The following is a 23,078-nucleotide window of genomic DNA, read 5'->3' on the forward strand; positions in this document are numbered from 1 at the left end:
TGTCAGCACAGAAAGTTAAAAAAATCATTTTTTTGCCAAAATTCATGTCTTTTTTGATGAATATAATAAAAAGTAAAAATCGCAGGAGCAATCAAATAGCCCCAAAAGAAAGCTGTATTAGTGACAAGAAAAGGAGCCAAAATTCATTTAGGTGGTAGGTTGTATGAGCGAGCAATAAACCGTGAAAGCTGCAGTGGTCTGAATGGAAAAAAAGTGGCCGGTCCTTAAGGGGTAGAAAGCCCTAGGTCCTCAAGTGGTTAAGACCTTAGAAAATAACTCTGAGATCATTATTCGTCCAGCCGACAAGGGGGGAGCACTGGCCATTTATGGATAGGGTGTACTACATACAAGAAATTATGAATCAATTATCCAATGGAGATGTGTATAGGAAGTTGGATGGTAATCCGATTATGTCTATTATGGAGAAGATTGAGAGACTGGTGAATGGAGCCTTGAATAATGGCCTCATTGGTGATGATGTCTCCTGATTCTTGACTAAATCGATATCCTTCCCCTCCTTTACTATACACTTTACCCAAAATCCATAAGAATCCACTACTCCCCCCTGGTAGACCTATTGTGGCTGCTACTAATTCTGTTTTTTCACCTATGGTCACATTTTTCGATCGTATTCTTCAGCTTTTTGTGAGCGGTTTGCCATCTTACATTAAAGACCGGTCATTTTTTGAGTGAAATTCAAAAATTTTGATGACTGGCTGCTTGTAAAACTTGATGTCGAGAGCCTCTACACCTCCATCCCTCACGATAGGGGTGTAGAGGCGATCAAACATTATTGGTTTGCTTATTCCGACTATGATGGTGCCCAGAGATCGTTTTTGGTGAGTATGTTCAATATCATTTTGAGAGAAAACTACTTTCTTTTTAATGGTGATTTCTTCCTACAGTGCAGGGGAACGGCGATGGGGTCGAGTGTGGCCCCGGTGTATGCTAATTTGTACATGAGCCTCTATGAAGAGGCCTTTGTCTATACATCTTCTTTGTTTTCCCGATATGCGAGATGTTGGTTTCGCTATATCGATGACATTTTTTGTCTATGGGCGGGGCCCGACCCTATTGGAGTTTATTGAATCACTGCACATGAGTTGTAGGGAGATTAGATTGACCACCAATTGCGATATCATGGGCATCTCATATCTAGACACTATAGTTAGTAAGAAAGGTGGTAAATTGATTACCGACCTCTATAGGAAAGATACTGACCGAAATGCTATTTTACACTTTAGCAGCTTCCATTCCAAACACATGATTAACAACATTCCTGGAGGACAGTTTCAAAGGGTTAACAAAATAGTTAGTGAGAAGGATAGTCAGGATAAGAGATTAACAGAAATGGTGGGGCGTTTCAAACAAAGGGGTTACCCTGATAGAGTGCTTAAGGAACAATTGAATAAAAAAAGTAGATCTAGAAATACTAAAATTGATAGGGTGATGTTGATTTCCACCTATAATACTATTAGTCACCAAGTAGAGAGGTGTATTAAACGGAATTGGAGCATTTTGGGTGACTCATTACCGTATATAGAGGAATTTAGGAGACCCCCATGTTTTGTTATAAGAGATCTCCTTCGTTACGTAGTAAATTAGTACATTCAGATATTGTGGGCAGGAACAGACAGATTGAACGTTGTGGCACGTTTCCGTGCCTCAACTGTCATATCTGTAACAGCTTGATTAAAGGTGATACCTTTAGACATCCTAATAGTGTTAAGAGCTATAAGGTGCGTGGTCGATTTTCTTGCGACTCCAGTTGGGTAGTTTATATGCTTAAATGCCCATGTGGCAAGTGCTACATTGGGCAAACAACCCAGAGGTTGAAGGACCGATTGGCGTCGCATAAATCTGCAATACGCAACTTTAATAAAGATCAAGCCGCTTCAGAACATTTCACTTTATTTAGGCATAATGTAAGTCAACTTAAAGGACTTCCGAGGCCAAAATTAATAAAATCACACTATACCTTTTTTTTTGCAGAATCCACGGAGGACGTCCTGCCCGTCCTCCGCTCTGTTCCGCCATCAATGCACGTCTTATTGTTCCCCTACGGCTCGGCCCGACCCCACCGAACGGGTCGCATGGATGCCACCTCTAATATGGCCGCCGCCTTGCTCCGCGGCTGCGCAGTACGCTTTGTCGCTAGCGCGACTGCGCAGCCTGTGTGCGCCCGCCCGACGTACGCTTGGGGAGCATGCCGGGACCTAGTACGCGGCGGGAGGCGGGCAATAGGCTGCGCAGTCGCGCTAGCGACAAAGCGTACTGCGCAGCCGCGGAGCAAGGCGGCGGCCATATTAGAGGTGGCATCCATGCGACCCGTTCGGTGGGGTCGGGCCGAGCCGTAGGGGAACAATAAGACGTGCATTGATGGCGGAACAGAGCGGAGGACGGGCAGGACGTCTTCCGTGGATTCTGCAAAAAAAAAGGTATAGTGTGATTTTATTAATTTTGGCCTCGGAAGTCCTTTAAAGTATGCATTATTGATAGTGTCCCCCAGGATAAAAAAGGTGGTGATCGATTGTCTAGATTACTTAAATTGGAATCAAGGTGGATCAGAGAATTTGATAGAGTAAATACTGGTTTGAATAGAGATTATGATCTGCGTTTTGACTGGTAATCAATTTGCTCTTGTAGTATAATTAATTGTATTATTAGTTCACTAGGATATCTTAGTTTAGTTAGGGGTTTTTAAATTAGTGATCAGTTTTTACATAGGCTGTGTATATCCCCTTAAGCCTTATTTTGATTGGATGTGGCTTTGTTTACATCTGTATCCATTGGTTATCAGCATGTGCTGGTTTGGGCTGGACGCTGTGTTTTTTATAGCGTCCAGCCCTTGCTGTTCAACCATTGGATAACGCTGGTGAGTCTCTTCATCAGCATTACGTTTACATTTTTGTATGGGTACGTGATTGCCGGGCATAGGGGGGCGCTATAGCGTTATTGGTCGGCGTTTATCCCTATGGCAGCGCTATTGGCTAGCAGCTGTGGGAAGTTCTTTTTGGCTTTGCCGGTTCATTATAGGTCAGCACCTCTGTTTTTTCATTAGGTGGGGTGTGCATTGCCATGACGTCATTTCCTAGTAGGCGCTGATTGGATGATTGTACGTCTGGTAATGTTTACAGCCAGCGAGTGTTTTTTCAGTCTTATTTTTAAGCGATCTGAGGCTTGGGGGGCTTGATACACACCGTGTGTTATCTTTGTGAGTATACTAGAACTAAATTTGTATAATATATATATATATATATATATATATATATATATATATATATATATATATATATATATATAAATAACTGCATGTATTGTATATGTAATGGATCTCGTATTTGTTGACTTAATGTGAACTCCTATGGGGAGGAGTGGTCTGATATTGAGATTAGCAGTTCCCCATCAGGTCCTCTCATTTGTATATGGGATCTGATTGGTTACTAATGTATATAAATGGAGGTTTTTCATGAGTGTACAATTAGAACCTGGCAACTTGAAGATGGGCAGGAGCCCGAAACAGCGGACTGTCTTGCCTGTTGGTTCTTTTTAATGTATTTGTTATTTTGTTTCTAATAAAACAAGATTTATCCTGAGAGGTGGAGCGGATTTCTACTCGCTTGCTATATTGAAGTCCCTGTGGTATCCTGGGAAACAATCCTGCACACCTCACCCCCTCATTTGGGTGGTTTGCCAGAGAGTGCGACTGGACCCAGTTTGGATCTCCACGCCAAAGATGCATACACATGAACAATACCTTTAGCCTACAGGTTTCAGGATCTGATAACTAGAATGACCGCTATACTGGTACATTGCTCGGGTATAGCCAAGTAAAATTTACGTTTTTTATGGAGGGGGAAGAGGGACGATTGCATAGCACTCCATGGAGTGGCTTCTGGCAGGCACACAGGGGACAATACACGGTGACATGGGACATGATGAGATAGACATGTGTATGTACATTGCCTAGCACACAAATAACTATGCTGTGTTCCTTTTTTTCTTTCTCTGTCTGAAAGAGTTAAATATCAGGTATGTAAGTGGCTGACTCAGTCAGGAAATGACTACAGTGTGACCCTCACATATAAGAAATTCCAACTATAAAACACTTTCCTAGCAGAAAATGGCTTCTGAGAGCAAGAAAGAGATTTAAAAAAAAGGGGAATTTCTTATCAGTGAGGATCACACTGGAGTCAGGACTGAGTCAGCCACTGACATACCTGATATTTAACTCTTTCAGACAGAGAAAAAAAAGGGAACACAGCATAGTTATGTGTGTGCTAGGCACTGTACATACACATGTCTATCTCATCATGTCACATGTCACTTTGGGTATCCTTTAAACTGCAATTAAGCAGATTTCCAGTGATCTGCTCTCTATTCATCTCCCCCAGTGTCACAATGATCATCCGTATACTTAGTGCTGAAGGTGCATATAGGGGTCACTGCAGAAACATCTGTTACAGTGACAGGTGGCTTCACCAGCACTTGTGATCATAGCCTGTAGCGAAAACCTTTGTGTCCCATCTCTGCAAGCACAACTGAGTGCAGCTGCCAAGTCACTAAGGCTACAGAGTACGAACACAAGTGGCCACAAACTGTGGTAAAATCACCTGTCAGTGTAACAGGAGCACCCCCACTGTCCCCAACAGCAGCGTTCATAGGTTCTGTTGCCGATACCAACCTACAGATATAGAGGAGGTAAACTAATTATTTTATGTATGAAGTATATTTAGGCCTCTTTCACAGTGCGACGTTAAAGTCGCACTTTAGAAAATGTTTCAACGCAGACTAACGCCTGTATGCTCTACTGTATGCGACGATAACGGGGCATGAAGTTGCGTAGCGACTTTTTTGGAGCGTTGCACTTTGCGTTGCGACTTTGTCGCATCAAACCGCAACATCCTACTGTAAATGAGTGTTCAAAAATGCCCTTTAAACATTTGCTTGGAAATCTCTGTTTTAGAGGAAATACTTATTTTCAGGATAGCGATCCTTTAATATAAGCTACGGATGTGCCTCTGATTCCAGGGAATGTATTCTACAACCTTTCCTGGCAAAAAAGACCTGTGCTTCTTTTATTACAATTCATAATATATTGTTGACAGGAAATATGTGATTCATGTAAAGGACATTTGCAGGATTGACAATGACAGAAAAAAGGATTAGAGCACACAAGTGGTAAATGATCAATTCAGCAAAGTGTAGAATGCGTGAGGATAGATTATTCATCACTTACAGGCTTTATGGATTAGATGAGTGGGTTTATAACCCTCCATATGGCTGGATGCCTTATAGGCCTCAACAGGAAGATTCCTGTGCATGCACACAGTATGTATGACTTTTGGACTTGGCATCCTATTATTCACAGCTGCAGACACAGACACCTATTTATACATTCTTAGTAATTGTATAAAGGATTGTAGACACGATGCAATGGGCTTGTATTCCTGTGGCAGTTTTTAATCCATATTACGTCAATGTTAGATTGTAAACTTAAGCACACATTTGAAAGATGTCTGACTTGTAGCCAATAAAACTGGTATTTGGTTCTCCCAAGAGATCCCTCGACAATCTCCCCTTAATGCCTTCAGATCACAAACACACACACACAGAGCAGTTCACCGTGCTAAGCTCATGTGAGATTGAACTAAGAGAAGGCTGTTATGTGTTATTGTTAAAGGATTAGAATACCTTTCTATTAGGGCTCTTTCACATCAGAGCTTGCGTTGGAGAACGCTCAAAGCATACGTTTTGTTGTATGCGTTTTAATGCGTTTTGATATGCGTTGCACTGCAGTGAGTGTGCGTTTTTAATCCGTTTTCAATGCGTTACTGCACATAGAAAAACGCAGGTAATTTTTTTTTCTTTTAGTTTTCAACTTTCTACATTGTTCCTCTGTTGCATTCTGGGACTGATTGCCTGCGTTAACGGATTAAAAACGCGCATAGTGTGCGTTTTACATTGACTAACATTGTAACGCATAAAGCTAGCGTCGGCCGAAAAACTGCGCCTGGGTGCAGTGTAACGCAACGCACAAAAAGGCTGCGTTACATGTGAAAGCTAAAATGAAAGTCTATGGACTTTCATTTCACCTTGGGTAACGCAAACTTTACCCTTTGTGTTGAAACGCAGAAAATCTGCCCTAATGTGAAAGAGCCCTTAGAAAATGTTTCAAGCCATTTTTCAGACCCATCCAGGTGTGCAACTCTACCCAACATATGCTAGAAGTATAACTTCCAACAGTTAAAGGCTGAACAAACTCCTGTGCTTCTAAATCAGTACGGTACATAAAAAAATATATACCTTTAACATCGAAATACATCAGTACGCAAAATTTTAGAGAAAGAGGATTGGCACTAGATGTGATCGAGGTAGACTGGCTCTTACACACTGGATTGCATACCAGCAACAACGTGCTCTCATAATACAAGTCTTGCACATATGGTAGAAGAAAGCTGGAGGCGCTGTAAATTGCAAAAAGGTACCTTTTAATCAGCAGTGTACAGACATCGGATGTGCAGTGGGGGTGATGGAGGCCTGACAGCCTTTTCGCTTAACAATAAGCTTCCTCAGAGGGTTGTGCACTTTTTTGGGCCTCTGAGGAAGCTTATGGTTAAGCGAAACGGCCGTCAGGCCTTCATCACCCCCACTGCACATCCGATGTCTGTACACTGCTGATTAAAAGGTACCTTTTTGCAACTTACAGTGCCTCTAGCTTTCTTCTACCATATGTGTAAATACATCAGTACAAACACATAAAAAAGCAATACAAACCTTCATGTATTAATCTTGATAGTTGCTCCTTATATATGCTGATATTATTATCCAAAATCAAAATTACTTTAAGGAAAGATTTGGGATAGAACAGTATTAGGCACACTTGAGGTAAAGCTATTAAGAGTCAAATATGTATTCGAACTGATGGAGCATTCATGCAAAAAAACGTCTATAACGAATATAAATATTAAGGACCGACAAACACTTCGCTAGAAATGCCAAATATCAGAAAGTAAAGTGCACTTATATTTAGCAAGCCGTGTCAAAAGACACACTTGGGCCTCAGACACAGTAAAAGCACTTTTCTGAGCGCTTTTTGGCCTCCTGAACTTTCTGAGAGCTTTTTAAAAAAATGCTCCGATTGACTTACATTAAAATTGATTTTACCACGATTTTACCATCGATTTTAATGTAAGTCAATGGGAGCGTTTTTAAAACAGCTCTCAGAAAGCTCTGGAGGCCAAAAAACTCAGAAAAGCGCTTATTGAGTGTCTGATCCCTTATTATTATTATTTAGTATTTATATAGCGCCGACATATTACGCAGCGCTGTACAGTGTATATATATATATATCTTGTCACTAACTGTCCCTCAAAGGGGCTCACAATCTAATCCCTACCATTGCCATATGTCTATATTATGTAGTGTAAGTACTGTAGTCTAGGGCCAATTTTTAGGGGGAGCCAATTAACTTATCCGTATGTTTTTGGAATGTGTGAGGAAACCGGAGTGCCCGGAGGAAACCCACGCAGACACGGAGAGAACATACAAACTCTTTGCAGATAGTGCCCTGGCTGGGACTCGAACCAGGGACCCAGTGCTGCAAGGCGAGAGAGCTAACCACTACGCCACCGTGCTGCCCTTACAGTTGGGAAGAGTGGAATGCCCACTCTTTAAAATACATTTTTGTTACATTAAATTTTTTTTTATCGAATCTAAGACCTAGTCTATGAAAATATTTTACAATGTAGGCCTAGCATAATGGAAAATTTGCAACACAAGCAAAACGAAACTCATCATTAACCTGCACATACTGGGGCAGATTTATCAAAACCAGTGCAAAGAAACGTGGAAAGAATCTGGTACAGAACACTCGCAAAACTGAAGCAGTTGTTCAGGGCAACCAAACAGAATCATTGATCTAGGGACCTGCTCCATATTTGCACCAGTTTTGCACCAGTATTCCTTGCACTGGTTTTGATAAATTTTAGTACAGAGTATTATACGTTATAATCTGAAAGTATTTTTGTGAGGGTAATTGGGCAATGGCGAGTTCAATAAGTGGTTATATTGGTTTTCAATGGTAAAAAAAACCTTTGTAAGGCCTCTTGCACACTGCAAGCAAATCAGATTCAGATTCAGATTTTTAATCTGTTTTTACATCCGATTCCGATTCCGATTTTTAATCTTAACTGCATGCTGCGTTTTTTGATCTGTTGAATGTATTCAAGGAAAATCGGAAACGGAATCGGAATCGGAAACGGAATCGGAAAACGGATTTGCAGTGTGCAGGGAGCCTTATTGGTATATGTATGTTTCTTCTTCCTCATCAGTAGTGTTAATATTCGATACTAACACAATCAGTAGTCTCATGATGAACTATGCAATGTAATGCTTCCTTATGTCAATGGTCAGTAGGTATTTTTACTGTAACATATTACTATATTCATATTGACATTTATGAAGTTATAAGCACAAAAAGTTATATGTGGTACCTGCATGTGCAGATAATTGAGCACAGATTAGAATGAGCACAGGCTCACATATGTGCAATAGTAATGTGGACATTCATTCTCAAATTATTTTTGATTAAAATGTTCATATTAATCACAAAATATTCAATCAAAAATTATATGGAAAATAAAAAATATATTCGTCATTGGTAATATGGTGGTATGTGGTGTATATTTGCTGACGATTTTGACTATTCTGACCATTTTTGACTAAATGGTGTGTAATGCCTATTTCGTGCCACAAGAGGCCGCCACTAGATTTAGTGGCGCAAGCCTTTATGCGACTATATATGCATATACAATAGCGAAATGAATATGTGCATTTGACTTGTGTCACTGTGCAACTTTATCGGAGCATATATTACAACGGGTAAGAGACCTGCTGAAACAGCCACTAGATGGCGCTATTACATGTGTACAAATAGGGTAAGAAATGAGACGTCAGTACGCCCCAATGAAGCCTCGAGGGCTGGGAGAAATTAGTAGATGCAGGCTGTGTCTTCTCCCAGCACATGTTGTGATCCTGGCTTGCCGGTCATGCTGCTTACTGGTCTGTTTGACTCCCACATGGTTCAGCGTGGCAGGATACAATCTTTCAGCAACATATTGGAAACTTCATTTTAACGGCTGTGCATGGTAAATATATGGCTGGATCATTCACTTAACCACTTCAGGACCACAGTCTTTTCGCCCCTTAAGGACCAGAGCCTTTTTCTCCATTCAGACCACTGCAGCTTTCACGGTTTAATGCTCGGTCATACAACCTACCACCTAAATGAATTTTACCTCCTCTTCTTGTCACTAATACAGCTTTCTTTTGATGCTATTTGATTGCTCCTGCGAGTTTTACTTTTTATTATATTCATCAAAAAAGACATGAATTTTGGCAAAAAAATGATTTTTTTAACTTTCTGTGCTGACATTTTTCAAATAAAGTAAAATTTCTGTATACATGCAGCGCGAAAAATGTGGACAAACATGTTTTTGATAAAAAAAAACCCCATTCAGTGTATATTTATTGGTTTGGGTAAAAGTTATAGCGTTTACAAACTATGGTGCCAAAAGTGAATTTTCCCATTTTCAAGCATCTCTGACTTTTCTGCGCACCTGTCAGGTTTCATGAGGGGCTAAAATTCCAGGATAGTACAAATACCCCCCAAATGACCCCATTTTGGAAAGAAGACATCCCAAAGTATTCAGTGAGAGGCATGGTAAGTTCATAGAAGATTTTATTTTTTGTCACAAGTTAGCGGAAAATGACACTTTCTGACAAAAAAAAAGAAAAAAAAAAAGTTTCCATTTCTTCTAACTTGCGACAAAAAAAAATGAAATCTGCCACGGACTCACTATGCTCCTCTCTGAATACCTTGAAGTGTCTACTTTCCAAAATGGGGTCATTTGTGGGGTGTGTTCACTGTCCTGGCATTTTGGGGGGTGCCTAATTGTAAGCACCCCTGTAAAGCCTAAAGATGCTCATTGGACTTTTGGCCCCTTAGCGCAGTTAGGCTGCAAAAAAGTGCCACACATGTGGTATTGCCGTACTCAGGAGAAGTAGTATAATGTGTTTTGGGGTGTATTTTTACACATACCCATGCTGGGTGGGAGAAATATCTCCATAAATGACAATTGTTTTATTTTTTTTACACACAATTGTCTATTTATAGAGATATTTCTGCCACTCAGCATGGGTATGTGGAAAAATACACCCCAAAACACATTATACTACTTCTGAGTACGGCGATACCACACGTGTGGCACTTTTTTGCACCCTAACTGCGCTAAGGGGCCCAAAGTTCAATGAGTACCTTTAGGATTTCACAGGTCATTTTGAGAAATTTCGTTTCAAGACTACTCCTCGCGGTTTAGGGCCCCTAAAATGCCAGGACAGTATAGGAACCCCACAAATTACCCCATTTTAGAAAGAAGACACCCCAAGGTATTCCGTTAGGAGGATGGTGAGTTCATAGAAGATTTTTTTTGTCACAAGTTAGCGGAAATTGATTTTAATTGTTTTTTTTCACAAAGTGTCATTTTCCGCTAACTTATGACAAAAAATATAATCTTCTATGAACTCACCATACTCCTAACGGAATACCTTGGGGTGTCTTCTTTCTAAAATGGGGTCATTTGTGGGGTTCCTATACTGCCCTGGCATTTTAGGGGCCCTAAACCGTGAGGAGTAGTCTTGAAACCAAATGTCGCAAAATGACCTGTGAAATCCTAAAGGTACTCATTGGACTTTGGGCCTCTTAGCGCACTTAGGGTGCAAAAAAGTGCCACACATGTGGTACCGCCGTACTCAGGAGAAGTAGTATAATGTGTTTTGGGGTGTATTTTTACACATACCCATGCTGGGTGGGAGAAATATCTCTGTAAATGACAATTGTTTGATTTTTTTTTACACACAATTGTCCTTTTACAGAGAGATTTCTCCCACCCAGCATGGGTATGTGTAAAAATACACCCCAAAACACAATATACTACTTCTTCTGAGTACGGCGATACCACATGTGTGACACTTTTTTGCAACCTAGGTGCGCTAAGGGGCCTAACGTCCTATTCACAGGTCATTTTGAGGCCTTTGGATTCTAGACTACTGCTCACGGTTTAGGGCCCCTTAAATGCCAGGGCAGTATAGGAACCCCACAAGTGACCCCATTTTAGAAAGAAGACACCCCAAGGTATTCTGTTAGGAGTATGGTGAGTTCATAGAAGATTTTTTTTTTTGTCACAAGTTAGCGGAAAATGACACTTTGTGAAAAAAAAAACAATACATATCAATTTCCGCTAACTTGTGACAAAAAATAAAATCTTCTATGAACTCATCATACACCTAACAGAATACCTTGGGGTGTCTTCTTTCTAAAATGGGGTCACTTGTGGGGTTCCTATACTGCCCTGGCATTTTACGGGCCCAAAACTGTGAGTAGTCTGGAAACCAAATTTCTCAAAATGACTGATCAGGGGTATAAGCATCTGCAATTTTGATGACAGGTGGTCTATGAGGGGGCAAATTTTGTGGAACCGGTCATAAGCAGGGTGGCCTCTTAGATGACAGGATGTTTTGGGCCTGATCTGATGGATAGGAGTGCTAGGGGGTGACAGGAGGTGATTGATGGGTGTCTCAGGGGGCGGTTAGAGGCGAAAATAGATGCAATCAATGCACTGGGGAGGTGATCGGAAGGGGGTCTGAGGGGGACCTGAGGGTTTGGCCGAGTGATCAGGAGCCCACACGGGGCAAATTAGGGCCTGATCTGATGGGTAGGTGTGCTAGGGGGTGACAGGAGGTGATTGATGGGTGTCTCAAGGTGTGATTAGAGGGGGGAAATAGATGCAAGCAATGCACTAGCGAGGTGATCAGGGCTGGGGTCTGAGGACATTCTGAGGTGTGGGCGGGTGATTGGGTGCCCGCAAGGGGCAGATTAGGGTCTAATCTGATGGGTAACCGTGACAGGTGGTGATAGGGGGTGATTGATGGGTAATTAGTGGGTGTTTAGAGGAGAGAAGAGATGTAAACACTGCACTTGGGAGGTGATCTGATGTCGGATCTGCGGGCGATCTATTGGTGTGGGTGGGTGATCAGATTGCCCGCAAGGGGCAGGTTAGGGGCTGATTGATGGGTGGCAGTGACAGGGGGTGATTGATGGGTGGCAGTGACAGGGGGTGATTGATAGGTGATTGACAGGTGATCAGTGGGTTATTACAGGGAATAACAGATGTAAATATTGCACTGGCGAATTGATAAAGGGGGGTCTGAGGGCAATCTGAGCGTGTGGGCGGGTGATTGGGTGCCCGCAAGGGGTAGATTAGGGTCTAATCTGATGGGTAACAGTGACAGGTGGTGATAGGGGGTGATTGATAGGTGATTGATGGGTAATTAGTGGGTGTTTAGAGGAGAGAATAGATGTAAACAATGGATTTGGGAGGTGATCTGATGTCGGATCTGCGGGCGATCTATTGGTGTGGGTGGGTGATCAGATTGCCCGCAAGGGGCAGGTTAGGGGCTGATTGATGGGTAGCAGAGACAGGGGGTGATTGACTGGTGATTGACGGGTGATTGACAGGTGATCAGGGGGGATAGATGCATACAGTACACGGGGGGAGGGGTCTGGGGGGGGGGTCTGGGGAGAATCTGAGGGGTGGGGGGGTGATCAGGAGGGGGCAGTGGGCAGGGGGGGGGATAAAAAAAAAAATAGCGTTGACAGATAGTGACAGGGAGTGATTGATGGGTGATTAGGGGGGTGACTGGGTGCAAACAGTGGTCTGGGGGGTGGGCAGGGGGGGGTCTGAGGGGTGCTGTGGGCGATCAGGGGGCAGGGGGGGGAAATCAGTGTGCTTGGGTGCAGACTAGGGTGGCTGCAGCCTGCCCTGGTGGTCCCTCGGACACTGGGACCACCAGGGCAGGAGGCAGCCAGTATAATAGGCTTTGTATACATTACAAAGCCTATTATACTATTTCCATGCGGCGATCCGGGTGCTAGTAACCCGCCGGCGCTTCCGAACGGCCGGCGGGTTACTACGAGCGGTGGGCGGAGCCAGTCCCCGGCGGCTGATCGCGTCACGAATGACGCGATCGCCGCATAGCCACCCACGCAGCCGCCCCCGCCGATGGGCGTATTGCGGTCGTTTGGGCCCGGACTTTGCCGCCGCCCATCGGCTGGGGGCGGTCCTCAAGTGGTTAAAGGGAACCAGAGACGAAGCACCCTCAAGTATTTTACCATATACAGGGAGTGAATTATTAGGCAAGTGGTATTTTTGAGGAATAATTTTATTATTGAACAAAAAACATGTTCTCAATGAACCCAAAAAACTCATTAATTTTAAAGCTGAATATTTTTGAAAGTAGTTTTTAGTTTTAGCTATTTTAGGGGGATATCAGTGTGTGCAGCTAACTATTATTGTGCATAATTATAAGGCAACTTAACAAAAAACAAATATATACCCATTTCAATTATTTATTTTTACCAGTGAAACTAATAGAACATCTCAACATTCACAAATATACATTTCTGAAATTCAAAAACAAAACAAAAACAACTCAGTGACCAATATAGCTACCTTTCTTTGCAAGGACACTCAAAAGCCTGCCATCCATGGATTCTGTCTTGATCTGTTCACCATCAACATTGCGTGCAGCAGCAACCACAGCCTCCCATACACTGTTCAGAGAGGTGTACTGTTTTCCCTCCTTGTAAATCTCACATTTTATGATGGACCACAGGTTCTCAATGGGGTTCAGATCAGGTGAACAAGGAGGCCATGTCATTAGTTTTTCTTCTTTTATACCCTTTCTTGCCAGCCACGCTGTGGAGTACTTGGACGTGTGTGATGGAGCATTGTCCTGCATGAAAATCATGTTTTTCTTGAAGGATGCAGACTTCTTCCTGTACCACTGCTTGAAGAAGTTGTCTTCCAGAAACTGGCAGTGGGACTGGGAGTTGAGCTTGACTCCATCCTCAACCCGAAAAGGCCCCACAAGCTTATCTTTGATGATGCCAGCCCAAACCAGTACTCCACCTCCACCTTGCTGGCGTCTGAGTCGGACTGGAGCTCTCTGCCCTTTACCAATCCAGCCACGGGCCCATCCATCTGGCCCATCAAGACTCACTCTCATTTCATCAGTCCATAAAACCTTAGAAAAATCAGTCTTGAGATATTTCTTGGCCCAGTCTTGACATTTCAGCTTGTGTGTCTTGTTCAGTGGTGGTCGTCTTTCAGCCTTTCTTACCTTGGCCATGTCTCTGAGTATTGCACACCTTGTGCTTTTGGGCCCCCCAGTGATGTTGCAGCTCTGAAATATGGCCAAACTGGTGGCAAGTGGCATCTTGGCAGCTGCACGCTTGACTTTTCTCAGTTCATGGGCAGTTATTTTGCGCCTTGGTTTTTCCACACGCTTCTTGCGACCCTGTTGACTATTTTGAATGAAACGCTTAAATGTTCGATGATCACGCTTCAGAAGCTTTGCAATTTTAAGAGTGCTGCATCCCTTTGCAGGATATCTCACTATTTTTGACTTTTCTGAGCCTGTCAAGTCCTTCTTTTGACCCATTTTGCCAAAGGAAAGCAAGTGGCCTAATAATTATGCACACCTGATATAGGGTGTTGATGTCATTAGACCACACCCCTTCTCATTACAGAGATGCACATCACCTAATATGCTTAATTGGTAGAAGGCTTTCGAGCCTATACAGCTTGGAGTAAGACAACATGCATAAAGAGGATGATGTGGTCAAAATACTAATTTGCCTAATAATTCTGCACTCCCTGTATATCAGTGGGGACATTAGAGAAAACACCTACCTTGCTTTCTGTTTCATTCTGCACTGCACAGCTTGTTTCTTATCAGCTCTGATAAAATCCCCGACTGAGCATCCAGCCTTGCTTTGCTCAGGAATCTTTATAGCTGAGTCTGTGTTCTGTCATGCCTTTTCAAGTCCAAGCCTGTCCCCTGCTAGCTCTGCTCAGGAATCATTATAGCTGAGTTATTATAGTAAAGCCAGACTGAATGCTCAGTCGGGGATTTTATCAGGGATGGTAAGAAACAAGCTGTGCCATGGAGAATGAAACAGAAAGCATGGTAGGTTACATAGTTACATAGTTATTTTGGTTGAAAAAAGACATACGTCCATCGAGTTCAACCAGTATAAAGTACAACACCAGCCTGCTCCCTCACATATCCCTGTTGATCCAGAGGAAGGCGAAAAAACCCTTACAAGGCATGGTCCAATTAGCCCCTAAAGGGAAAAATTATTTCCCGACTCCAGATGGCAATCAGATAAAATCCCTGGATCAACATCATTAGGCATTACCTAGTAATTGTAGCCATGGATGTCTTTCAACGCAAGGAAAGCATCTAAGCCCCCTTTAAATGCAGGTATAGAGTTTGCCATAACGACTTCCTGTGGCAATGCATTCCACATCTTAATCACTCTTACTGTAAAGAACCCTTTCCTAAATAAATGGTTAAAACATTTTTCCTCCATGCGCAGATCATGTCCTCTAGTCCTTTGAGAAGGCCTAGGGACAAAAAGCTCATCCGCCAAGGTATTATATTGCCCTCTGATGTATTTATACATGTTAATTAGATCCCCTCTAAGGCGTCTTTTTCTTCCCTTCTTAAATAATGGGAAAACGTGGGCTGTACGCCAATCCACTGGGACTCTGCCAGTTGCAAGAGAGTCACAAAAGATAAGATAAAGGGGTTTATCTATAACTGAACTTAATTCCCTTAGGACCCGAGGATGCATGCCATCCGGGCCAGGTGCCTTGTCTATTTTTAATTTATTTAGTCTTGCCTTCACTTCTTCTTGCGTTAAGTATTTAATATTACAGTTAGAAGATTGAGACTCTTCTGCCTCTGTTTTCTCTAATGTTCACACTAATACATATGGTAAAATACAGGAGGGTGCTTCGTCTCTAGTTCACTTTAAGCTGACGCCAAACACAGATCATTTAAAAACAGTGATGGGATCGGTAACTACTTATGAGCAGCATCAAACTGTATTATTGATCTGTCTTGAACTATCAAGTTACATCCGACCTAATAATTGGCAAGTGTCCCTGTGTAAGTGCTTTTGCGCATGTCAAGCACTAACAGCCGCTGGGACAGGACACAGGGCGGGCGGGTGCGCGCGCAGGGATGACAGACCTAGAGCCCATTTTCAAACGGGCTTAGGTCACTAGTCAAGCTATATACAGTATGTGACAATTTTCAAACTATAAGCATATGTGCTGCGCTAGATACAACATTTATCTGCTTGGTTCCACCACACCTCAAAGCTGGATTATTTGCACCTACTCTTTGCAACACAGAGACACAGGCAGTACTATTCTGCCATGCTTTGCCAGTGACAGTAAAATCAGCCCAGAGCAACAGATATCATTGTGGCAGGTCTTTCTAAATCTTGCTGTCTTCTGGATAATGACTATGATCAGCCTGTTGCTTGGTAGTCAGCCTTATTGCACTCTCAAGTAAAACAGGGTTGTGGAGTCGGTACAAAAATCCTCCAACCCCAACTCCTCAGTTTAGGATTCCACCGCCTCAAAACTCCTCAACTCCGACTCCTCTAATTTGCATGTTACAATCTAGTTGATTGAAAGTATATAACATAAAAGGCATCTCATCACTGCCAATGCTTGGGAAATTTAAAGGACAACTGAAGCAAGAGGGATATGGAGGCTGCCATATTTATTCCCTTTTAAACAACACCAGTTACCTGGCTATCCGGCTGATTCTCTACCTCTAATACTTTTAGCCATAGAAACCGAACAAGCATATGCAGATCAGGTGTTTATGGCATTATTGTCAGATCTGACAAGATTAAATGCATGCTTGTTTCTGGTGTCATTCAGACACTGCTGCAGCCAAATAGATCATAAGGGCTGTCAGGTAACTGGTTTGCATAAAAGAAAATAAACATGCCAGCCTTCATATTCTTCTCACTTGAGTGGTCTTTTAAAGCTATATTAAGATGGCATCTGCTTCTGGGAACAAAAAGCTCCTGGCCACGAAGCTGACACTTTACCCTGCCAGCCATCCTAGCCTGTCATCGTCAACGTGGATGCCCCAGTATGTTGTCTGTATAATAAGATTAGTGGAGCCCCATATCTGGTAGGTTCCAGCGTGCAGTCCTGCCACCTTGCAGAAAAAGACCTCTACCTTTGCTGTATCCGATATAGAAAAGGCCAGTGCCATTTCTGCAAGGGGGCGAATTTATGCACCAGAAATCCAGTGAATCTTATTAAACAGACAAAGTGATGGGACACTAACTTTTTAGCATTAGCATACCTGTGTTTTTTTTTTTGTACGCCAAATATGCATTTTAACTAAACATAGGATATTGCTGTAGAGTATCTGTTAAATAGAAATAAAAACTAGTCCTTGGGTAAGAGTATTTGTAGAGGGACAGACAGAAACAAAGAACATTGATCAGGTCCTAGGCAATCTAACTGTCAGTACATCTAAAGGCGCGTACACAAATCCACCCAGCGGGAGGGTCTGACGGACCCGTCGTTTGCTAAAGTACGGCGTGTGTACGCGCCTTTAGAGTAATGTGCATGTACTCTGCAGGAGAATGAGGGGATTCTCACTCTATTACACATTCATCCTGCACAATCTAAACCAGATTACGAGTGATAGACAACACCTCTGTGAGTGTTTGCAACATTCTCAGTGGTTTCACAACAGGTCTGCAGGGAGAACATATGTACTACTGTGTAACTTAAAGGACTTCCGAGGCCAAAATCTGCCCCCAAAATGTAAAAAAGTTAACTACCTGCATGACTTTGTAAGGCACGGAGGACGCCATCCGAGCCCTCCGTGCCGTTCTGCCTGCGCAGCTCTAGGGCCAACCCTAGTAGCGGCTATGCGGACTGCGCAGCCGTGGCCAGCTCCGGCGGCCATCTTTATGCAGGCTGCAGATACCGATCTGGACTGTGGGGTCGCAGCCTTTCAGGGGGCTATTGAGCAGAGGGGACCAGGCGGAACGGCACGGAGGGCGCGGACGGCGTCCTCCGTGCCTTACAAAGTCATGCAGGTAGTTAACTTTTTTTACGTTTTGGGGGCAGATTTTGGCCTCGGAAGTCCTTTAAAGTGGATCCGAGCTTATGCTAGCTCAATCTGGGCATGAGGAGGTTACTAGCCAGAGATTTCAGGGGCAGAGGGGAGGAGTGAAATTTTCCACAGGCTGAGGGTTGGAGATGCTATCAGCTTGCCTCAGTGTAGTGTGACAAACAAAACATGGCTGCCCTCATTGTATCACAGCAATAAATAATCATAAACTTTTGAAGCTGTTTGCTGCTAGATTTGCTGTGTAAACTATCTAAACTTTAGATAAGATATATAGATAAGTTACTTGTTATAGTTACTTTTTCATCTCAGAACCGCTTTAATTCGTAGTCACCAAACCCAATTTTAAAAACATATCAAATTAATTGATTTCATGAGCAAAGGGAGTGCATAAATGTGCATACAAAATATGCATAAACATGCATAAACGCAGAATTATTTGCATCTCATTGACCATCACTACAAATGACACAACTACACATCAGGCTTTATTCTTACAGCAGAGACGTTATTTATTATATATAAAAGATTCCTGTGTACATATCTGATATACAGCCACAATCTGATATATCTGACTTTAAAAATACGGTGACTGCTTTATTGTAGCAGCACAGGTAACTATTTTTGATTGGTTTATTTCATATTTGTGGACTAAGCACAGCTATTACTGTAAATGTAAGTTATTTATGATGACTATTATCTGAGAAATAGAACATTGCATCATATTTTTTTTTTTTATTACAGTTTACGTTCACTAGGAGTCGGAGTCTGCGCATTTTTTTTTTACCAACTTCGGGTACCCAAAAGTTGCTCCAACTCCACAACCCTCAAGTAAAATGGTCGGTTTTGTGGCTGATTGATTGAATTTAACCCTTGCTAGACCTCAGAACTTTGTGTAAACCATATTGCTGTTTTTCAATACGAACTACCAATCTTGGATCACATGTTTGGGTAGTGATGATCAATCAGCCCATATACAATACAATACAATTTTGATGTTTAATTTTTTGCTTTTGTGAATTCATGATTGGCCTTGAACTGTGTGGTACTCTTGGACAAATGTAAGCTATATCCATGATGGAGTCTATGTCCAGCGATATTTAGCTATACAAAATGCAATTGATCGGTTTTTAGAATGCCAGGTCACAAAGTGTGCAATTTTATGTACAATGTTGATTGGCTTTCATATTCCTGTGTAATGTACTATCCTATATAGATAGCCATACTGGTTTTTACACTATTTACTATAGGATCATCTCACTGTGTGTTTACTTACCTATGGACCTGTGAATATTAGTCATTATGTAATCATTGTTGGCACTTTTTAGATAGAGGCTAATTATGTATAGGCAATATTGATCTGTGTCTGCTTGTTGTATTGGTTTATCTATATGGGACTCTCCTTGGCCCATACCATTCTCAATAGCTCCACACCGACAATTGACACAGATGGAGTTAAAATTCTACAATCGATCCATTGGTGGTGTTACAGGCTATAATTGATTTCATTCGTCTCTGATTTTGGCCAGATCAATAGATTGGCCATACACATACTTTTTTTTTTTTTTTTTTTTTTTTAATAATATGTGATTAAGAATACTAATACAATTCTTCAGCTGAGCAATATATACTGGTTGGTTTTCTCTCTTTGTTTCTTTGATAAATGTGCCCCTGTATTATTTGTATGCCAAAGTGTTCCATAGAGATGAGCAAGGAAGGCAAACAATACACAATCAGAGAAACAGCAAAAAAAAGTTAGATATGGGTTATTCAAACAGGGATTAGCAAATGCTGCAGCTAGCTTGCTGTCAGCATAGACACAGAAGTAATATACATGGGTTGGTGCGTCGGTATTTTATAAAATCGGTAAAACCAAAAACAGAAGAGGTGTCCTTCACTAATCAGGCCCCCATTTAAAGCATACTAAAATGAGACTGCAAATCTGAGTTAAAGGATACCCAAACATGATGTGACATGATGAGATAGACATGTGCATGTACAGTGCCTAGCACACAAATAACTATGCTGTAAGTGGCTGACTCCTTTTTACCTCTTTCTTGATCTCAGAAGCCATTTTCTGTTAGGAAAGTGTTTTATAGTTGGAATTTCTTATCAGTAAGGGTCCCACTGTAGTCACTTCCTGTCTGAGCCAGGACTGAGTCAGCCACTTACATACCTGATATTTAACTCTTTCAGGCAGAGAAAGAAAAAAAAGGAACACAGCATAGTTATTTGTGTGCTAGGCACTGTACATACACATGTCTATCTCATCATGTCACGTCAGTTCGGGTATCCTTTAAAAAAAAAAATATATATATATCATCTTAGTTACGGATTTTTTTTCTTGTGTCTGCTCCGTTATCTGTCCGTGGCAATTTATCTCATTTTGCCCCAGTCATCAGAAAGCACTAATATTTTAGGGAGATTTTGTGACAAACGGAGCAGATTTTACTTCCATCTGTGTATCAATCTCCCAGTGATTAATTTTTTAATTAATGTTTGACTACTCTTTTTAAAATGTGTTTTGAAAGATTGCTGAAAAGACTATCATGCAGTAATATAATTTAAAGTGAACCTCCGGACTAAAAATCGACTCAGCAGCACTGAAAAGGCTTGGTGTTTCTTTAACCGTTTCACAGCATCAGAACTTTGTTTCTCTTATCCAAGCCTCATTTTTAGCTGCACAGAAGAAAACTGCCCCTGCTTTTTTCCCCTGATGCTGTGCAAAGCATGATGGGATTTCTGATGTTGTTGCTCTCGTTCTGCTGTTTTGGTGCACATTTTTTTTTTTACATTTTGAATTTGACATTTGAAGCCTAGCGTGTGCAGCTGGGAGGGGTGATCAGGACACAGGACAGTTGGAACTGTGTCTCCTGCTCCTAGTCACCTCCTTTCAACCAAAAAGATGGCTGCCCCATGACAAAGATGGCAGCCCCCATGAATCACAAACATTTGCCTGTTCTTTTAAAACAGGGTGGGTAAAAAATTATATTACCCATCTATTCTAATTAACATAACTAATGTAACTTAATGACAGTATGTTTGTTTAGGCTGAAGTTCCCCTTTAAAGATAATCTTTAAAGAATCTGTACTCTAAAATTTTACAGAAAAAAGCATACCATTCTATTCATTATGTTCTCCTGGGCCCCTCTGTGCTGTTTCTGCCACTCTCTGCTGCAATCCTGGCTTGTAATTAACAGTTTTAGGCAGTGTTTACAAACAAACTAACCAGCTTGTGATAGGCTCACATAAGCAGAGTGTGTGAGTCATACATAAGACCGTGAAGATGTTGTCTATGTATGGACATTGTAAATTCTGAGAAAAGATGCCAATGTGTGTCCACATCTATTTATAGACATCAAAGAACAGCTCTACACATGTATAGTGTAAAGATATAAACAACTTTATTTCTCCATCCAAATAAAACAGTTATTAAAAACAATTAAAATCACCCGATTTAAATCAACAGTAATTGATATTCCTAGGCACGGTTTTTTCTCCCGGCTTCCAGCTCAAACTTGGTAAGGCCATGTCCTTCACTTAATATGCACAGTATGTATACCTTTACACATTGTAATCATTTGTAGGTGTTTCCCCTTTTTAGCACGGAGACTGTGTGCGGGGCTTGTGTGCTTGGACAGATCCAGCGTTTTTTGGTTGGGGGTGTTTATGCACGTGATCTCCGCACACATATACTTGTTTTTGTGTTTTTTGTCCCAATAACTATTTCTTTTTTTGCAGGGTGAGGTTTATTCATTTCTTTATTAGGCTTTTTGCAGCAATTTGCACTTTTTCAGGAATATGGACATATGATTTGTCCTCATTGTTTTTGCACAGTATTTATCAATACAGTATCCGTACTCTATTTGGCACTAGGCACTTTTGTACAGGACACTTTTGCACTTGGCACTTTCTCTGGCCCTACTAATACATTTTTATTACTATGAATTATTGTATTATCTTGTCTTTGAGCTGGAATATCAATTACTGTTGATTTAAATCGGGTGATTTTAATTGTTTTTAATAACTGTTTTATTTGGATGGAGAAATAAAGTTGTTTATATCTTTACACTATACATGTGTAGAGCTGTTCTTTGATGTCTATAAATAGATGTGGACATGCATTGGCATCTTTTCTCAGAATTTATGGTGTTGTTTCAGCCATTTGTGTGTCTCTTGGCACTAAGTTTATGTGCGCTCATCAAGTCTTTGAATATGTATGGCCATTGAACAATGGGTTAAGGGGAATGGGCGGAGCCAAACAGATTGGGTGTGGTGGCTTGCCCTGAACTTATATAATGCTGTTTGTATCTCCAGTTGTTGTTATACACCTGAGGAAGGATGTAATATCCGTAACATGTAGTGTGCACTTGTTCCGAATACAGCAAAATCTTTGCAGCCATTTGTGTGCCGTCTCTTGCATTTATTGGTGATTTTCCGAAGCCGTAGGAGCAATCCGGCTGAGACAGGGCACCGGCCAGGCACAGGTCCAGAGGACCTAATACACTAGTTCTCCAGGCATCTACTGTTTGTGTGTGAGTCATACAGAGCCTGCAGGTGGCCTGCAGAGGGTGTGTATCGCTTCTATCCAATCACAAGCAGCCCTGCACATTCCACACATTCCAGCCTAGCCTGACAGAGCCAACAGAAGAAAACAGATTAGATCATATAACAGAGATAACACAGCCACTGTGCAATTAGGAAAGGCTGCAGTAAGCCAGAGCACATTAGAACAGGCAAAGGAACTTATAGGATAGAAGAACTAAGGCTGAAAATTTTGTTACAGAGTCTCTTTTAGGAAAGATTATTAGGCAAAAAATAATTAAATAAATTGCAAAGTAAGATGGTAAAAATAGAAGTTAGATCAAGCCAATGATTGATACTCGCTTTGTAATTTGTTTATACAGTGTGATCCACTGTCAGCCTGTGTTACTACTGGTAGACATAAAAAAAAAAAAAAAAACAACTGACAGCAGCAACTGCCTTCATCTACAGTA

At 41.7% G+C, this 23,078-nt stretch overlaps 1 protein-coding gene and 1 non-coding gene across 3 annotated transcripts in view; both read right to left on the reverse strand.

Moving 5' to 3' along the window:
* Window positions 1-23,078, reverse strand: part of WRNIP1 (WRN helicase interacting protein 1) — a 164,876-nt gene that overhangs the window by 11,585 nt on the left and 130,213 nt on the right. The window contains exon 7 of one of the 2 annotated variants that reach the window (XM_068236809.1): window positions 22,651-22,713. The exons of the other annotated variant lie outside the window; for it this stretch is intronic. Coding sequence (XP_068092910.1) covers window positions 22,666-22,713 — 48 coding nt within the window. The 3' untranslated portion in view covers window positions 22,651-22,665. Of the gene's footprint in view, window positions 1-22,650; window positions 22,714-23,078 lie in introns of those variants that run through there. 2 annotated transcript variants of the gene reach the window in all.
* Window positions 20,426-20,557, reverse strand: LOC137520072 (small Cajal body-specific RNA 8). The gene has a single exon (XR_011021417.1). It is a non-coding gene; the product is annotated as a small Cajal body-specific RNA 8 (non-coding RNA).

Source organism: Hyperolius riggenbachi, chromosome 5, assembly GCF_040937935.1.
Source record: "Hyperolius riggenbachi isolate aHypRig1 chromosome 5, aHypRig1.pri, whole genome shotgun sequence".
NCBI classification, from domain to species: domain Eukaryota; kingdom Metazoa; phylum Chordata; class Amphibia; order Anura; family Hyperoliidae; genus Hyperolius; species Hyperolius riggenbachi.